A 17,329-nucleotide genomic window follows, 5' to 3' on the forward strand; every position below is an offset into this window, starting at 1 on the left:
CAATGGTTTAGGTGATATGCTCCGTAATTAATATTACATTAACAATATAGGTGTTTTTATTCTGACCTCCAGTTGGTCCACCAGTTGCAGTTCAAGACTCATGACGGTCGATTTAAGAGAACTGGTCAGCCTGTTCATGGCAGGAAGTGATGTGAGCTTCAAGAAGCTCGGTGTCTGCGATCTGTTGCATTTCCGCATTCTTCAGCAATAGAACAGAATTTAATTTGTGAGCGTTTTGATGTTCAACTGGTGAGAAACAGGTTGTCTCGTTTTTGATTTGTATATTTTGCCATTCATAACAAGGATATGTCTTAAGCAGCGCTTTCATTCCCGGGAGGAGAGCCAGTTTCTCTGCATCAGGATCCTCAGCAAACATGCTGTCGAAAAGTTGAGGTCCATTTAAGAACTCCACGAATGTGTCCTGTGACAGAAGAAAGCAATATTTATTCACTACTGTCAAGAAGAGTATATATTAAGTTTGTATGTCCAGTAGAAAGAAGATTTTAATACAGTGCAGCGTTTCAAACACTGTAGTGTAAATCTGACTTATTAAACCTCGAGCATTTAAGATCAGCGTTCTTGTACTTGAATGAGATGGATGGCATGGTGATGTTGGTTACCTTGTGTAGTTGAAGCTCCTTGTTTTTGATCTTCTGAGCCTCAATTGCCTCCTGCTCCAGGAGGGGAAATTTTTACGGCCTAAGCCTTATGAGTGTTGTATTTTGTGCGTATCCTTTTGTGCTCTGATTACTCTTTTCTCTTCTGAGTGTTAGGCTCCGCCCCTGCACAGTGCACACCTGTGTCCCATTGCTCTAATGGCTCCTGCTAGAGTATATGAGAGAAGTGAAACAGAATGAGTCACGCAGCCGTGAATCCCGTGCACGTCATGATGCCCAGCCAGCCGTTGAAGACAAGTTGTGTTCTATTTGATGTTCTTTTTTGATCTATTTGTTAGTCTCTGTTAAGTATGTTTTGACTTTAGTATAGTTTAAGTGTTATTTTTACATGTGGAGAGTGGGGAATGAGAGATGTGAGTTTGTGCAATCATTTATTAGTCTTATAACAAATGTTTAAATTGCTCTTTGCCTCGCGTCTCCTTTTATGTTGCTGACCCCTTTCTCAACGAGCATCTTAAAAACAGGGGTTCTTAACATAAATGGGGGCTCGTTCGGGATCTTGTCCCGTTTTTTTTTTTTTTTAGGTTGATTGATTAATTTGATTGATCTAATTGGATTCTGTGGAGCAGATTGGGGGTGATCCTACCTATTCTCCGGTTAGAAAGAGTAAGCCAGCAGGGCTGTGTCTAGCGCCAGTCCTGACGACGGTTTGCTGTTTATTGTTTTTCTTTATTATTTTAGTTTGTTGTTTTTGGAGGTATTCCGGGGGAGAGAGTAATCTCTTAATCGGTACCCTCTGAAGACTAGTTAGGTTATAGTTAGAGTGATGGTTAGGTAAGTAGGTCCGGAGTGCGTTGGATTATCCTTATTGTCTATGGTCTTGACACAGGTCTTGACACAGTGCGAATGTGTGTCAGAGTTAAAGAAGCCTTGCCCATAAAATAAAAGCATTTTTGTTTAGCTTTGTTGGATAAAGGATATATCCCTTGCACAAATTCAATGAACCTTTCAACCATGTCTGAGATGTTCCTCTCAAAGTCTTTGAAGATGTCCTTTAAAAAAAAAAATATATATATATATATTTGTGAAACTTTCATTCGTTTAGGTGATATGCTCCGTAATTAATATTACATGAACAATATAGGTGTTTTTATTCTGACCTCCAGTTGGTCCACCAGTTGCAGTTCAAGACTCATGACGGTCGATTTAAGAGAACTGGTCAGCCTGTTCATGGCAGGAAGTGATGTGAGCTTCAAGAAGCTCGGTGTCTGCGATCTGTTGCATTTCCGCATTCTTCTGCAATAGAACAGAATTTAATTTGTGAGCGTTTTGATGTTCAACTGGTGAGAAACAGGTTGTCTCGTTTTTGATTTGTATATTTTGCCATTCATAACAAGGATATGTCTTAAGCAGCGCTTTCATTCCTGGGAGGAGAGCCAGTTTCTCTGCATCAGGATCCTCAGCAAACATGCTGTCGAAAAGTTGAGGTCCATTTAAGTATTCCACGAATGTGTCCTGCGACAGAAGGAAGCAATATTTATTCACTACTGTCAAGAAGAGTATATATATTAAAGGTAGGGTAGGTAGGAATTGTCTAAAAAACTTATTTTCCAAATTTGTTTAAACTTTATTTATATATCAATACATAATTAAAATGTAAATACTCTGAAAAAGAAAGTATAAAAATCGAGTGTCTGTAGACCTCTCACGACTGTTTTAAAGACAGCTCATTATTTCCATTCACTCCACCCCCTCCCTTCTGGGCTCCTTCCAAAGCCACGCCCCCAAAACACATGAACGCGCGACTCCGACCACTGAACTGGAAGACGCATTACCTGAGACGAGCGGAGAGGAGCGCAGTGCATGCAGTGACATCATGTCAGAATCACATGTAATAAAAAAATCTAACTTTATCATTATGAATATAAACAAATAAGATGTATTTTAGTACTCACTATCAAGCTAGCATATTGATATTGGTAAAGTTTAAAATATATATTTTTTGATTCGCTAACGAGCTAGTTATATCTATAAGACAAAGCTAAAAACAGGTTGCAATACACGTTTTTCCATTACCATCAGTTACACTGTGATGAAGATGAATTTCGTGTAAGATTCATAGCATATATGGTGTTCTGCATGTAAGAGTTTCCATAATGAAAGCATTGTTGACTCTGATGACTACACTCCAGAGACAAGTACCGCATCGTCAGCTCGAGGACAGGTCCGGGGTCGAGGGCGAAGCAGAGGAGGTCGTGCAAGAGGCCGTGCAACTAGGGTCCGAGCATATTGACACGCGTTTTATTTCTTTGTTTATCCAAATACTTTTTGTTCATTACCTTTTCTAGTACTGTCTTCCTTTTTTGCCTTGTTTGCCTTCGCTAACTGCATATGCCGGTAATGTGAATTTTGATTGCTCTTTCTCTGCCATTGTTTTGCTATTCCTAGGTTCTGTGCCTCTTGAATTCCTCAAATCAAACGGGTGCGCGCAAGTAGGCAGATCCTGTGTGGCAAAAGGGTGGTTGCCATGGTTGCGAGAGAGTGACAGTCGCCTAAGCCAATCCTTTGTTTCGTCCCGAATGGAAATAATGAGCTGTGTTTAATGCAGATTAAACGGTCTGGAGTCACTCGATTTTTATACTCTTTTTTTCAGAGTACTTACATTTTAATTATGTATTGATATACATAGAAAGTTTAAACAAATTTGGAAAAAAGTTTTTTATAAAATTCCTACCTACCCTACCTTTAAGTTTGTATGTCCAGTAGAAAGAAGATTTTAATACAGTGCAGCGTTTCAAACACTGTAGAGTAAATCTGACTTATTAAACCTTGAGCATTTAAGATCAGTGTTCTTGTACTTGAATGAGATGGATGGCATGGTGATGTTGGTTACCTTGTGTAGTTGTTGTGTTGCACTTCTTCTACAGCATACTGAAACTTTGCAAAGGCAGTTTCACGCTTTATATGTAGGCACAAAAATGATGAATTATGAACAGAACATCAGGACAAATGTTAGCAATCCCTCACTTGTGAAAAAGAAGCATGTTTAAATGTATTGAATGTGCACTTGTATGTGTAATTCGAATCTCATATATTTTACAAAACTGTACTTGCAGATAATATAACATGAATGCACTTAATGAGAGTTCACTTTCATGAATGTTTCTTAAGTAAACTTTTAAAAAGTGCATTTTGCAATAATGTAAAATGAAAACTTTACTTTGAAGTACATTTTAAAACTTTTTATTGGTCATGCTTTAAATAAGTACATGCTTTAAATTGTGTTGACTAACATTTTAAAGCTCATGTAAAATACTTGATTATAATTTAAACTGAAGTGTGTTGTTCAATATGACATTTTAAGTTTATTTATTTTAAATGTACTAAATTGCAACTTCATCATTAAGTTTGTAATTACAAATATATTTAAATGCGTTTTTCAATAGAAATTACATTAAAGTATATTTTAGTTTACACTCTTAAAAATAAAGGTTCTTTCTTGGCATCGATGCTTCCATGAAGAAACTTTAACATCCACGCAACCTTTCCATTCCACAAAAGGTTCTTTATAGTGGAAAAAGGTTCTTTAGATTTTAAAATGTATTTTATACTATAAGAAAAAATAATGGTTATTTTAAGAGCTGATCACTTAAAGGTTCTCGCTGCAAAGAACAAAAACTTTACTTTAAGGAGTTTTAATGCTTGTAAACCTGAACCATATTTAAAAGAAAATAGAAGTAATTATGAAATTGCATATAGATCTATGCCTGGTTTCACAGACAGGGTTTAGATTAAGCCAGGATTAGGCCTTAGTTCCATTAGGGCATTTAAGTAGCTTTTATATACGTTCCTTATAAAAAATAAACAAATGAAACAAATTAACAAAAACATTACTGGTGTGTTTAAAAGTTCAACTAATTTCATTTATTATAGATTAAATTTTTTAATTTAAATTGCAATTAAATGTCAGAAAACATTACATTCAGTTTGCACTTAAATATTTTATTCTAAAGTATAATATTTCCATAATAGCTCCTCTTTTTAAAAGTGTGCTAGTGTACTTCTCTCTCACAAGTGGTCAGCTGAAAAACAAAGCCAAGCAACTGCAATTATATGCAGCTGCGGATATATGAGAAATGACTTATTAATGTCTCACTCCAGCCGTCTGTAGTCCAGATAGACCAAGTCTGGAAGTTTTGCCGTCACAAATATCTTAAAGTCCTCTTCATCACAGATGGGATTTCCCGCAAGGTTGAGAGTGCGCAGATTCTTAAACTGTTTGAGGTACAGCACCTGCAGGGTCAGATATGATTTCCTTCAGCTTTATGTTTGAGTGACACTCATGAATTGGAATATTGGAAATTAATTAGTGGATGGCTGCATATTTTGGAGTCAGACTCATTTTCATCCTTTTGGGATTCCACATTTTCTAAAAATGTATCCTCTAAAATATAGTTGGCTTACATTATCTAGTTGAGCAATGCTATTGTTTCCAATAGAGAGGATGTTCAGGTTCTGCAGCGCATCCAGATTTTCAATGACAGAAATCCGGTTGTTGAACAAACTCAAGTCCTGAAGTTTCACAAGAGAGTCCAGTCCTTCAATCACTTAAATATTATTGAATGACAAATCTAAGGAATAAAAGAATTCTGGGTTAGTATTTGGAGATACTCCGGATATGTTTTTGATATCAGTCGGACAGTCTGTACTCACCCAGCCAGATCAGATTAGTAAGGTTTTCTAACCCTTCAATCCTCTCAATAACATTATTATCCAGCTGAAGAGTTGTTAGAGAGGGGAAATGCCACAGGTGGAAAATCTTTAGGATGTCTACAAAAAACATAAATATTATATTAATTATATTTTTCAATAAATAAATAAATATATGCTATTTTTTTTACAATGAACTGTTATTGAAATTATACCAATCATGATAATGAAAATGAATGAAATCAAATAAAAATCCTGTCATTAATTACTCACCTTCATGTCGTTCCAAACCGTTCATGTTCGAAACACACATGAAGACCTTTTTGATGAAATCTGAGAGATTTCTGTCCCTACTTTGACAGCTACGCAACTATCACTTTAATGTTTCAAAAAGTTCACAGAGCATGAGAATGAACCTCATTGGTTCTTGCTGAAGCTCACACGTGCTGCGTAATACGAGAATGTACCTCAGTGGTTTTTGCATTTCAAGCGAACAAGCTTGAGCTTCAGTTTACCACAACTGATGTGCGAGTTAATAAATGTTTATATGTGAATGAAAGCCTAAATTAAATTTGTTCATCATATAATGCGATCGTGTCTGTTCAGAAAATGTATTGGACTAAACCGCTCAATTCATATGGATTAGTTTTACAATATCTTTATGAACTTTTTAAAGTGTCAAAGTGGTAGGCCTAGTTGCGTAGACTGTCAATGGAGGGACAGAAATCGCTCAGATTTCATCAAAAAGATCTTCATTTGTGTTTCGAACATGAACAAAACTCTTTTGGGTTTGAAACGACATGAGGGTGAGTAAATGATGACAGAATTTTTATTTTTTGCGTGAACTGTCCCTTTAACACTGATTAAAAAACATTATCTGTGTGAGAGGGTGGATGTATTTTACTTGTCATGAAAATAATGTCTAAATAAATAAATAAAGTGGGTTTCACTTTTTCAATAATTCAAAATATATTCTTATTTTTCTCTTGATTTTGGGGGTGAAATCTGTCCCAGGAAAGTTTTCATGAGATTCACCCAGAATAAAATAAAAAATCAATCAAAAATGTTTAATTTTACGTTAAAATGAAATTTAATTACGGTTCTTACTTCTGAAGTCCAACCGCAGCTGATACACCCCCTCGGGCTGGGCTAAAGTTTTTTGTCCAGATTGTCCTTGAAGTCCCTGTTCAACAATTGCTTGTTGTAGCATCTCCTCATCCATTACTTTGGGTTCATCCTGTTCTCTGCTTATTTTCCAACGCTTCTGATTTTATTTTATTATACCTTTATTATACCAGGGAAGAAAATCACATTGAGATAAGATATCTCATTTACAAGTGAGCCCTGGCCAAGGTAGTAAACACAGTAAACATAATAAAACAACCTGATCTCACAGAAATGCGTGAAATGAACACGACCCCTTAACCCCGATTGTAATTCTTGTTGTAATGGGTGAAGAAAGGACCCGGACCACGACCAACTGCTGGTTGCTCTTTTAATGAATGCAGAACGATGGATTTGTCTGTACAAATCAACAAAAATATACACAAGGCTCTGTTACATGCAGTCTCCTCCACACAGCACACAGATCTCAAGCTCCTTCTCTCAGCTGGCCTAGCGCAGACTGCACATACATACACGACTGATAAAACAGACGACTTTAATTCATCTTTAGTATTATCAGCAAAAATACTTTTAAATAAAAATGTGAAAAAGAATTAAATTTTAAAATGCTCAATGTAATTGACATGAATTTCTTTTACATTCTTAATACAGCCAATGTAAATATGCCAAATGAATAATAATGAACATGATACACATACCTCTACAAATCAACAAAAATATACACAAGGCTCTGTTACATGCAGTCTCCTCCACACAGCACACAGATCTCAAGCTCCTGTTAGCAGATAAACATACAGAAAGCCCTGTAGACTAGCACGTGGAAACATGTCTAACTTGACTTTAAAGCTTGCAAACAGTCTGTTTACAAGGTTTATATTCGATTGACACATTACCTGCATGTTCACAACCTCAAAACTAACATTTATGGACAAGTAAAAGAGAATTTTACTTGCCCGACCGGACAAGTAGCCTGATTAAACGTCAATAACAAAAAAAATTAAAATAACTAGGGAATCACTAAAATGAGAGAGTGATTTTGATTGTATTATATTTATTGTAAGTTGCGATCGATAGTGGATGTATTACTGACGGTAACAAGGTTGCGCTGTAGATTGCGCCTGTATGTTCGGCTGGCCGTCGGTCTCTCTCGTGTTTATTTTTATGGATCTATTTATGGATGTTAACCTGGACTTCAAATTGCTGCACACGCCTGGTCTATGACCTCCAGTCACTACTGAACATTCGTCCCAGCAAACACAGAACGTTCCCCTAATGTTCCCATATGGTTCCCATTTGGTTATTTTTTGGGGAACCAAATAAGAACATTCTAGGAACGTTCTTTGTAGGTTATTTTTAGGTTTAATTTTTATAACCTAAAGAGAACGTTCTGAGAACGTTCCCTGCAGGTTGTTATTTAATAACCTAAAGAGAACCTTCACAGAACGTTCCCTGCAGGTTATTTATAGGTTTTATTTAATAACCTAAAGAGAACCTTTCCAGAACGTTCCCTGCAGGTTATTTTTAGGTTTAATTTTATAACCTAAAGAGAACGTTCTGGGAAGGTTCCCTGCAGGTTGTTATTTAATAACCTAAAGAGAACTTTCCCAGAACGTTTCCTGCAGGTTATTTTTCAACCCAGGCTCATTGGAAATACGTTACTCTGGGTACTTTTTTGCAAACCCTGAAATACGTACCTGAAAGTACATTTCCCTGCACTTTCCGGGTGAAACGTCCACTAGAGGCACTATACATACATTTAAGCTTGGCATACATTTCCCCCGTTCCAGATGCTTGTCTATAAGCTTATAAAGGCGACAATATTAATAAATGATGTTCAGCATACACTTATTTTAATATAAATTAGGAATTATTTCCACGCCTTTGAGGTGCCAAGCATGCCAGACTGAGGATAGACGTCCGACGAGCACATTGGATCGCACTTCCCTGAGGTAACTTACCGAAATAGTATGGTATTGCCTCGCAAAAGGAACAATTCATAATTAAAATGCTTTTGCATGTTTTAGTTTTCATGTGTTTTGTGTAAATTAAACGGCAGGGAATCGCGCAATCATGACCGTGTTGATTACGTACCAAACCGCACAAAACTTGTTGGCAAACTATTCGCGAACAGCCAGCCAAAAAATATTATACCTTTGCTATGTGTCTCACTATGTCTCACACTAGTATGATTTAATAAGATATCAAACGCATTAACAAGTTTTGCCAGAACGATACGTTTCAGTCAGGTGATTTGTTTTATTAACACTTTATTGCAGCGCCACAAATATGTACCACTCGGTACGTAAAGTTATTGCTCAATGCTCAAACATCCTATTGGAGTCGCTAAAGAGACCTGGGTACTTTTTTGCAAACCCTGAAATACGTACCTGAAAGTACATTTCCCTGCACTTTCTGTGTGAAACGTCCACTAGAGGCACTATGTCCAAGTCACGTGACTTTCAAGATTCCGGTCGCGAGAACAAAATAACATGGCGGACATTTCTATCATTTTTAGTGAAAAAAAAACAATATTTTGAGTTAGATTCTGGATAAAAATAAGTTTTGATTACATTTCTAGCGAGAAATATATATTTTATTTTCATAATATTCATTCAGTGAATGTACATAATCACTCGCTTTAACAAGTTTTGCCAGAACCTTACGATATGTATGTAGCCAAGGCTACGTTTCAGTCAGGTGATTGTTTTATGTAGACTACTCCGTGAAACGTACTACAGCAAGTTAACGTTAGTGAGCATGAGGACACCCAGCTGAGCTTCAATTAACCCTGGTAAAAAAAATAGTACGTTGACCCCATAATCATATCTATATTATATACATACATATTCTTTTGAATTTAACATATAGGCTACATATAGAGGGGACTGCTCACATTTAGGCTAATTGATAACGTTTTATTATTTTTGTTATCAGTGAATGTAAGCAAATATAAATAGTCTTACATTGAACATTCACAGACTGATCAGGCTACGATCAGCATCGTAAATGCTTTAGATATTTATGGGGTTATATATTTATTTATTTATTTATAGAGTAGTGAGCAACGGCGAATGTGATCCACACTCCATATCAGAAGGTGGCGGTAATGCACACTTAAAAGTTGTTTGACAACTGCAATTTAAACAAAGAAGAAGACCCGCTGCCTGGCTGTGAATTTACAGGCCTATACCTGTAAATAACCATCTGTAAACCTGAAAACCATTCTGTAATAATGGCCACCAATAATTTCTCTGATCCATCTGCAGAAGACATGGAAAAGGAATTTGAACTCGACATCGATGAAATAATGTCTGATTTGCAGGAGTTGCAGGAAGTAAATTGTCTCTTGAAATGTCTGTAAGTATTGATACTGTTCGTTTTGTAGCATTTTATTCTGATAACATATATCATTATGGCTAGGAGGATACTGCTCTTAAATCACGACCTAAAAAAAAAAAGAAAGACGTTCCAAGGATCAGATGGAAAAAAAGAGACAAAAGTGGTCATTTGGTGTATACAAAAAGAGAAGCCAAACAAGGAAAAGGAGGTAAGTGATAATATCATGTTTATTTTCTCTTAATGTTTCTGTTTTCAAAAATCGTATAGAGGCTTATCACTTTTACACTGGTACGTTACAGGTAAATCCAGAGCTTCAGTGGTCCATGCATCAACAAGCAACCAAACTTTGATTGATCCTGGTAAGCCGATTGTGTCCATTTAGTAGTTTATAAAAGAGCCAATCAAAAATACAATAATGGGTTTACTGATTTAAAAAAAAATATATTCTAGTAAATTCAAGTGCTGCTGACTCTGAGTCTATGAATGAGGATTGTTCAGATACACGCATCAATGCACAGTGTGCTATTGGTAAGTAACAAAAGTCTTCCATCTTGTCAAGATTTTTTTTTTAAACCATTATCTGTGTTTTGATAAATTATAATAGATAATGACTTTGTTTTTTATATGACTTTTGGCTTTTAAGATATACAGTTACATCAGCTCCATGATGCACTTATCTCAGAGAAAAGTATGTCTGCATCTCACAACTAGACAGTAAGAAAAATAGTGTCTGAAAACCATTGGATGGAAGCAAGACAAAAGCTCTTGGACGGCTCGCTTGCCTCGGACAGGGTATTTTCCGTATCTTGTGATCACTGCAGAGTGAATGCAGCAGTGATAAGGTGCAAGGACTGTTTGCCAAAACCACATTACTGCGACAACTGTGATGTGTCAACCCACCAGTACCTTGTTTTGCATAACAGGGAGTGTTTTTTAGATTTTTTTTTTAAACCTATTCCTCCATCAAATGTCATAAAGAACATCAATGGCCAACACACATTATGTGAGCAAGGTAAGTAAAACATTTTTAAGATGTGTTGTCTAAAAATCTAAGTCATATGTTAGTTATGTTCTTTTCTTTTCTTTTCTTTAGCATGTTTGTTACCCATCCAACAACCGCAAAACATTTGCAGTTGTGTGGCTCAAAACATGTCTGTAAGTGCTGGCCGATTAGTACATCTCATCAACATAAATGGTATGTACTCCTTAAAACCAAAGTATTTACTCAATCCAAAATTTTTGATATTCAGGCTTGTCACTAACTTATTTGGACTGTAATGTAGGTCGCTATGACCTCTCTTTGCCTGTTTGGCGCTGCATTACATGCCACAAAACATGGACAGCTGAGCTGCAGGACCTTATCCAAAGTGGTTACTGGCCAGGCTCTTTTGCATTTCAAACTATATATCAGATTGACCTATTTACATCTTTTGAGCAGTTCAAAGTCACTGCACCAGGCCTCTCAAGACAAGCCTTTGTGAACATGTTAGAGAATAGGTCACGGACATTTGGACGGGTTCTTTTAAAAAATTACAATTAATTTTGTTAATGAACTTTTCCTTATCCCCAATTAATTTTAGTTTTTTTTTTTTCACTGCTAGATTGATACTATTTGTGGCAAAACATTCCAAAAAGCATTTTTGGAATGGACTTATTGTCGTCATGAGAAAGAGAAGCTCAGTGGAGTCGATCATTTCTTGTGCCCTGCATGTGTCCCAGATGCAGTTGCTGTGTCTGCAGATGGAAACCGTAAACTATACCGGTTTAACAAAGCCAAAGAGTAATAGCATAACTAATATATTAAAGGAATATTTCTATACATGTTTAGTGTATATTGGCCCTCTAATCCAATTTGTTCCACTGTAATTAATATAGAGTAGAGGAGCAGCCTTTCTACGAAGGTATTTTCATTGCCAAGGATGAAGATGTGGCAGCATTTGTTGATTTCATTCAGCAAAACACCAACCCTGTATGTTTCCATCATTTTATTAGTATTTTTGTTGTTTAACTGTATATATGTTATACATCTTTACTGATAATGTTGTTTATTATTATGATTATTACTGTCTTGCAGGTAAAAGGGAGAGGCACATGTGGACAGTCAACATGGGCTGCTGCCAGGGAGACCTCAAAAAAGTCAAGCAATAAATTGGATGAGGAAGGGTTGGAGGTGGCAGTGTGCGGACACAACATTTTGCTTAAAGGACTCAACATGAAGAGGGGGGAAATATTTGCCTATCCAATGTTTTTGCAAAATGAAGTGGCTACAAAAACCAACTGCAGATTCTTCTGCACAGACATTATGTGTCGATATTGGCCCTATTTGCAAAAAGTTGCACAGGCAGTTCCACGTCTGCAGCCGTTAACAGAGATGAAGCCTTTTCTTTCTGTTATGCACGCAAAGGGACACTCTACTAGCTGTGAGGTAACTCTGTTTTAAATGACTTAAAAAAAAAAAAATTCCTGCACATTATCAGTACTTGCACATGTATCAGAATAGCCCATTAACAACGTTTTGGTCCCATGACCTTCATCACAGTAATATACCTACATTCATGATGGTCATGGGATCTAAACTTTAATAACAGTTGTGCAAGTATTGACCGTGTACAGGATTTTTATTTATTTTTTACCCGCAGTTGTGTAAAGGTAATCGTTGATCGATTGTTTTAAATAACATGAAATTGTTAAAGGTCTTAATTATTATTGTTAAAGGTAACAATTATAATTTGTTATATTTATATATAAATATATTTTTCTGCATACTCATTTTCACTTTAAACTTGATTTGTCTGTAAAATTGTGCCGGTTTGTTTTATAGGTTCAGTGGAGTGGTAAAAATCAAACGGGAGCAGGCACTACTATTGGTGAAGAAGTGGAGCAAGTTAACAGTTTTTAATCACGTGTTGCTCTTACAACAAAATATATGAGTAAGGCTGGTAAGTGTCATGTACACAGCCTTGTATTTTTGTAGTCCATAGATTTAGACAAAATAATCTAAAATTTCATAATCAAATTTAAAAATGAAAATGATGCCTGATTTAGGGCCTGAGCAGCAATGGTGTGAGGACCCTATTGGAATTGTTCAGTTAATTATTATTATTTAAATTTATATTTGTGCTCATATTAGTTGTTTAGCTTTTCGTAAATCACATAGTTCATTCAAAATAATATTTTTTTCAACATTGATTGACCCTGTTGACTTCCATAGTATTTTTTTTCCTACTATGGAAGTCAATCGGGTCCATCACCTGCGTGGTTACCAACATTCTTCAAAATATATGTTGTGTTCTCTTGTATAAATAATTCAGGGTGAACAACTTCCATACCAATTGAGGATGAATCTTGACAGAATTTTAATTTTGAAATGGACAATTCCTTTAATCTTGGAATATCAATGTGCAGTGAATAGACATAAAAAAAAAAAATATATATATATATATATATATATATGTGTGTATATATATGTGTATGTATATATCAGGGTGTCCACGCGGTAGTAAAAGGTAGTAAAAGTAGTAAAAATAATCTACCAAAATTAAGGCCCTTGAAAGGTAGTAAAAGGTAACAAACGCAATTTGACTTGGTAGTAAATTTTTCATCACCACCTCAATATATGAGTTTCCATTTTTTTACTTAATATTTGTGTCTCCATATTTTAACTTCATCTAGCATAATTAAAAAATATATATACGGTGCTAACAGGACCTGACGGGCTCGACATTAACGCTTGTCCGGGACAAGTGGATTTTTTGAAGGGACAAGTAAAAGAGAATTTTACTTGCCCGACCGGACAAGTAGCCTAATTAAACGTCAATAAAAAAAAAATGTATAAATAACTAGGGAATCACTAAAATGAGAGAATGATTCTGATTGTATTTATATTAATTGTAAGTTGCAATCGATAGTGGATGTATTAGGCTACTGACGGTAACAAGGTTGCGCTGTTGAGGCTCGCGCAGCCTCTCGAGGAGAAATCCAAACAAATGTAAACTCAGTTTAAACTCAGTTAACAACATAACGTTACTGCCAGTGCCAAAATTCAAAATGTGTTTTAATATTTTTAACATATGATACAGTTTAGCAACCTCACACGACGAGTGCTGTTTTCTTGAGTACCATCACGACTGAAAATGTGACATTGCTTTTGATACAACAGTTCAATAAACAGTTCAAATTAAGTTACTTACATTTTAGACACAATATTGACTGTTTTTGTTCTGTTTCAGCAGCAAAAATAGTTCCAAACAAAGATCACAGCAGAACCGTAACGCATCTCACAGCAACACTTAACCATGTTTCATTACTGAATGATTCAGCGTTTTGAACGAATTGGCTGAGTCAAAGATTCAATGTCCCATTCATAAACATGTCTCATTCTTGAATGAATCAGTTGTTTGAACGAATCGTTTGAATGAATGACTCAATGACTTGCTCATTAAGACGGTCGCCTGACGCCTCCTACTGGCGGTTTACTTTCATGTTTAAAAGTATAATTCTTTCCAACGTTTCTTATTTGTATATTCAAAAATATTTTAAACGATCTCATATTCATAACATTATTTAATGCAGTTGTACATTCCTTAAACTACTGGTGCCGTTGCCTTTAAAGGTGCAGATATGACAATATGCAGATTTAAATATATCAGAGCTGATTTAACACAGATGGGGATATTTCTTCAGAATAAATTATATTTACAGCACACACACACCAAAAACATTCCGGACAAGCAACTTTTTTACTCGGACAAGTGAATGACAGATTTACTTGTCCAGAGGACAAGCACATGAAAAGGCTTAATGTCGAGCCCTGAGTGAGTCGGAGTTGATAGCAATGACAAAGTGCCAAGGTTATTATTCACCTTATTAGGGCTAAGGGCTATGGTTAGGATAACTCAAGGGCTAGGGTTAAGATAAGGACAACTGAAACTCAACTCGACACTACAAAAAAAAACATAATTGACAATGACAATAGGCCTACTTAATGATAACAATTAAACATTAGTGTACCTAATATGTATGATGGGTGTGACAGTGTCACACTTATACCTTATAGTAAGTAGTAAGTGGTGCTTTACATACCCCGCCCACCCCACCACACCCCCAAAAAAAGGGCTGCTGCTTGATGTCGTGATGGTAGTAAAAAATATTGTGGAGGTGGTAAAAAAGGTAGTAAAAGGTAGTAAATTCATCTCTATGATTCCTGCATATACCCTGATATATGTTTGTGTGTGTTTGTTTTTTGTTTTTGTTTAGCACGAGTGGACATGATCACCCTTCATGCTAAAGGATGGAATGAGAGAAAGAGGAAGAACCTTCACATTTACTTGTCTAAGCGGTATATCAAGGTACCACGCATTTAAAACAGTTGTTTTAAGCCATACATTTACTATTAATTTATTTTTAAACAGTCATATTCAGTTAAATGTTTAATCTCATCTATGTTTAAGACTGGGCAAAAGATGAAGGAAGCCAAGGAAGATGTCGAGGCGGTTCAGGCAGTCCTGGCTAAGTCCAAAATAGAGCTGCAGCAATGAGTGTGCGATGTTAAGCAATGGGCAACTCAAGGTGCATTCTCAATTTTTTGTTTTTCCATATTTTTACAGTTTTTATATTAAGTAAATATCATAGTTTTTAATAATTTATTTGAAGTAAAATCTTAAAATACTTTTCTTGCTTAATGTCCTGATTCAGTAATCTGATATGCTATTTTAAACAGTTCCCGATGGCAGTAGAACCGACGATCCAGTGGGGTTGCAGCATCAGATTGAAGGGTTGTATTTAGGCATTCAGCAGAAAAAGAGAGATTTGTATCGGCTAACAGGTAAATAAAATGCTCTATATATGCTGTAGGGGTGTGTCGAGATCTCTTGCTACAATATCTTGCTTGACTAAAATGTGACAAGATGAAATTAGCATAGAATGTCACAGTTACATTCCCATTACATGCCTCCACTGATGTTTTGCTGTTAAAAAAATAAATATAACCATTGTAAACTATTGTAAAGTCTGCTCTGCTCATCCAACATGAGTTGCAGTTGCTAATAGTGTAACAGGAATCACATTTCACTGATTGCGTGAAGATTGCGACGGATTTGTTGCATAAAAGAGCCTGCATGTATTGTATTGTAGAACACGTGTTCAGCACCGCTGCTCCGGGTACATAGTACGTGCAATCGTGAATTTGAAAGTGAAAGTAAAACAAGAGCTCTTTCTAATGTGTGCAATTTAAGCTGCATACAATAACCTAATATCAAACTTATATCTCTGTACTGTGACTCTGGTCTCTGTTTTTGGTTTGTTTGCACTTCAAAACTGAGAGAGTACTTGGATTATAGTTGAATTTATTTTTTCCAAAAAAATGTAAAATTGTGTCATCATTTACTGACCCTCAAGTTGTTTCAAACCTGAATGAATTTTTCTTCTGCTGAACACAACGATATTTTGAATAATGTTGGTAACTTGGGTCCCATTGACTTCCCATAGTATTTTTTTTCCTACTATGGAAGTCAATGGGGTCCATGAACTGTCTGGTTACCGGCATTCTTCAAAATATCTTTCTTTGTGTTCAGCAGAAGAAAGAAATTCATACAGGTTTAAAACAACTTGAGGGTGAGTAAATGATGACACAGTTTTTGATTTTGAGGTGAACTATTCCTTTAATAAGACTAAGAAAATTGTATTTTTATTATTAGTTAATGCTGTTTTTATTTTTATGTTTTCATGTACAGTAAGGTCTGAAGAGACTTAAATAATATAGGAGAAAAACCAGTCAGTTGAGTTTGGCAAAACCTTTTAAAGTGCTTGTATATAATTGTCTGTAAGCATTTGATAATTCATACTCCAATGAAGTAGTACTGAAATGACATTCATTAGAAGATTATCAGTAAAACAATTCAAATTTTTCAAGTCATGATTTGGCCTGACCATTGAGGATTTGAATAAAATATTGTGCAAAAATCTTTCCTCGTTCTCGTGAACCCATTGCGTCTCATCTCGTGAGATAGGTGTCTCGTCACACCCCTAATCTGTTGTTTCTTATTTGGATAATCCTAATTTCTTTTAAATGGTCTGTTTTAATCACCTTTTTTTATATAACCCAGATCGCAACAAGCAGCGGCACAAAGTCCGACGGAGGATTGTCGAAGAGAAGAAGAAGTTATCCGATGCAATATCCAAGTACAATTCTATTACAACAAGTACCAAAGCTTTGAATTCTGCAGATGACTTGCTTGCTGCAGAAACGCATTTACTCCCCTCAGTGCCATCCAAGATGTCAATGTCTCTCTTTCTTCAGTGTAAAATATATATATATTTTTTTAGAAAAACATTTCAGGATTTTTCTCAACACAATGGACTTCAACTGCAACCAATATGTTGATGTCAAAATCAATTCAGTTTCAAAGGGCTTTGTAGAATATCAGCTATAGGGCTGGTCAATATTATCGCATTTTAAAATATATCGATATATTTTATATATCGATATATTTTAAAATGCGATACAAAATTCGACCATATCGCATATATCTCGATATAGT

The 17,329-nt window shown here is 35.7% G+C and overlaps 1 protein-coding gene and 1 long non-coding RNA gene across 3 annotated transcripts; one reads left to right on the plus strand and one right to left on the minus strand.

The window, feature by feature from the left end:
- Nucleotides 1-31: 31 nt before the first annotated feature.
- LOC309512818 lies at nt 32-7,237 on the minus strand. Its single transcript, XR_014211196.1, has 8 exons — nt 7,151-7,237; nt 6,435-6,951; nt 5,331-5,447; nt 5,082-5,248; nt 4,759-4,910; nt 3,511-3,575; nt 1,778-2,132; nt 32-1,669 (listed from the first exon to the last, which is right to left on the minus strand). It is a non-coding gene; the product is annotated as an uncharacterized lncRNA (long non-coding RNA).
- Nucleotides 7,238-10,520: 3,283 nt separating this feature from the next.
- LOC309511176 (uncharacterized protein) lies at nt 10,521-17,032 on the plus strand. Of its 2 annotated transcripts, XM_082186288.1 has the most exons (11): nt 10,521-10,803; nt 10,885-10,986; nt 11,075-11,307; nt 11,393-11,571; nt 11,667-11,760; nt 11,866-12,216; nt 12,613-12,730; nt 15,048-15,139; nt 15,242-15,359; nt 15,511-15,615; nt 16,895-17,032. In XM_082186288.1, the coding sequence occupies exons 1-7, from the start codon at nt 10,536-10,538 to the stop codon at nt 12,688-12,690; spliced, it is 1,305 nt and encodes a 434-aa protein (XP_082042414.1). In that variant the 5' UTR covers nt 10,521-10,535; the 3' UTR covers nt 12,691-12,730; nt 15,048-15,139; nt 15,242-15,359; nt 15,511-15,615; nt 16,895-17,032. The 2 variants fall into 2 exon arrangements, with proteins under 2 accessions (XP_082042414.1, XP_082042415.1); XM_082186289.1 differs by lacking the exon at nt 11,075-11,307 and having other exon boundaries at nt 11,511-11,571.
- The last annotated feature ends 297 nt before the right edge of the window (nt 17,033-17,329 follow it).

Source organism: Leuciscus leuciscus, assembly GCF_965113295.1.
Source record: "Leuciscus leuciscus genome assembly, chromosome: 1".
Lineage (NCBI taxonomy): Eukaryota > Metazoa > Chordata > Actinopteri > Cypriniformes > Leuciscidae > Leuciscus > Leuciscus leuciscus.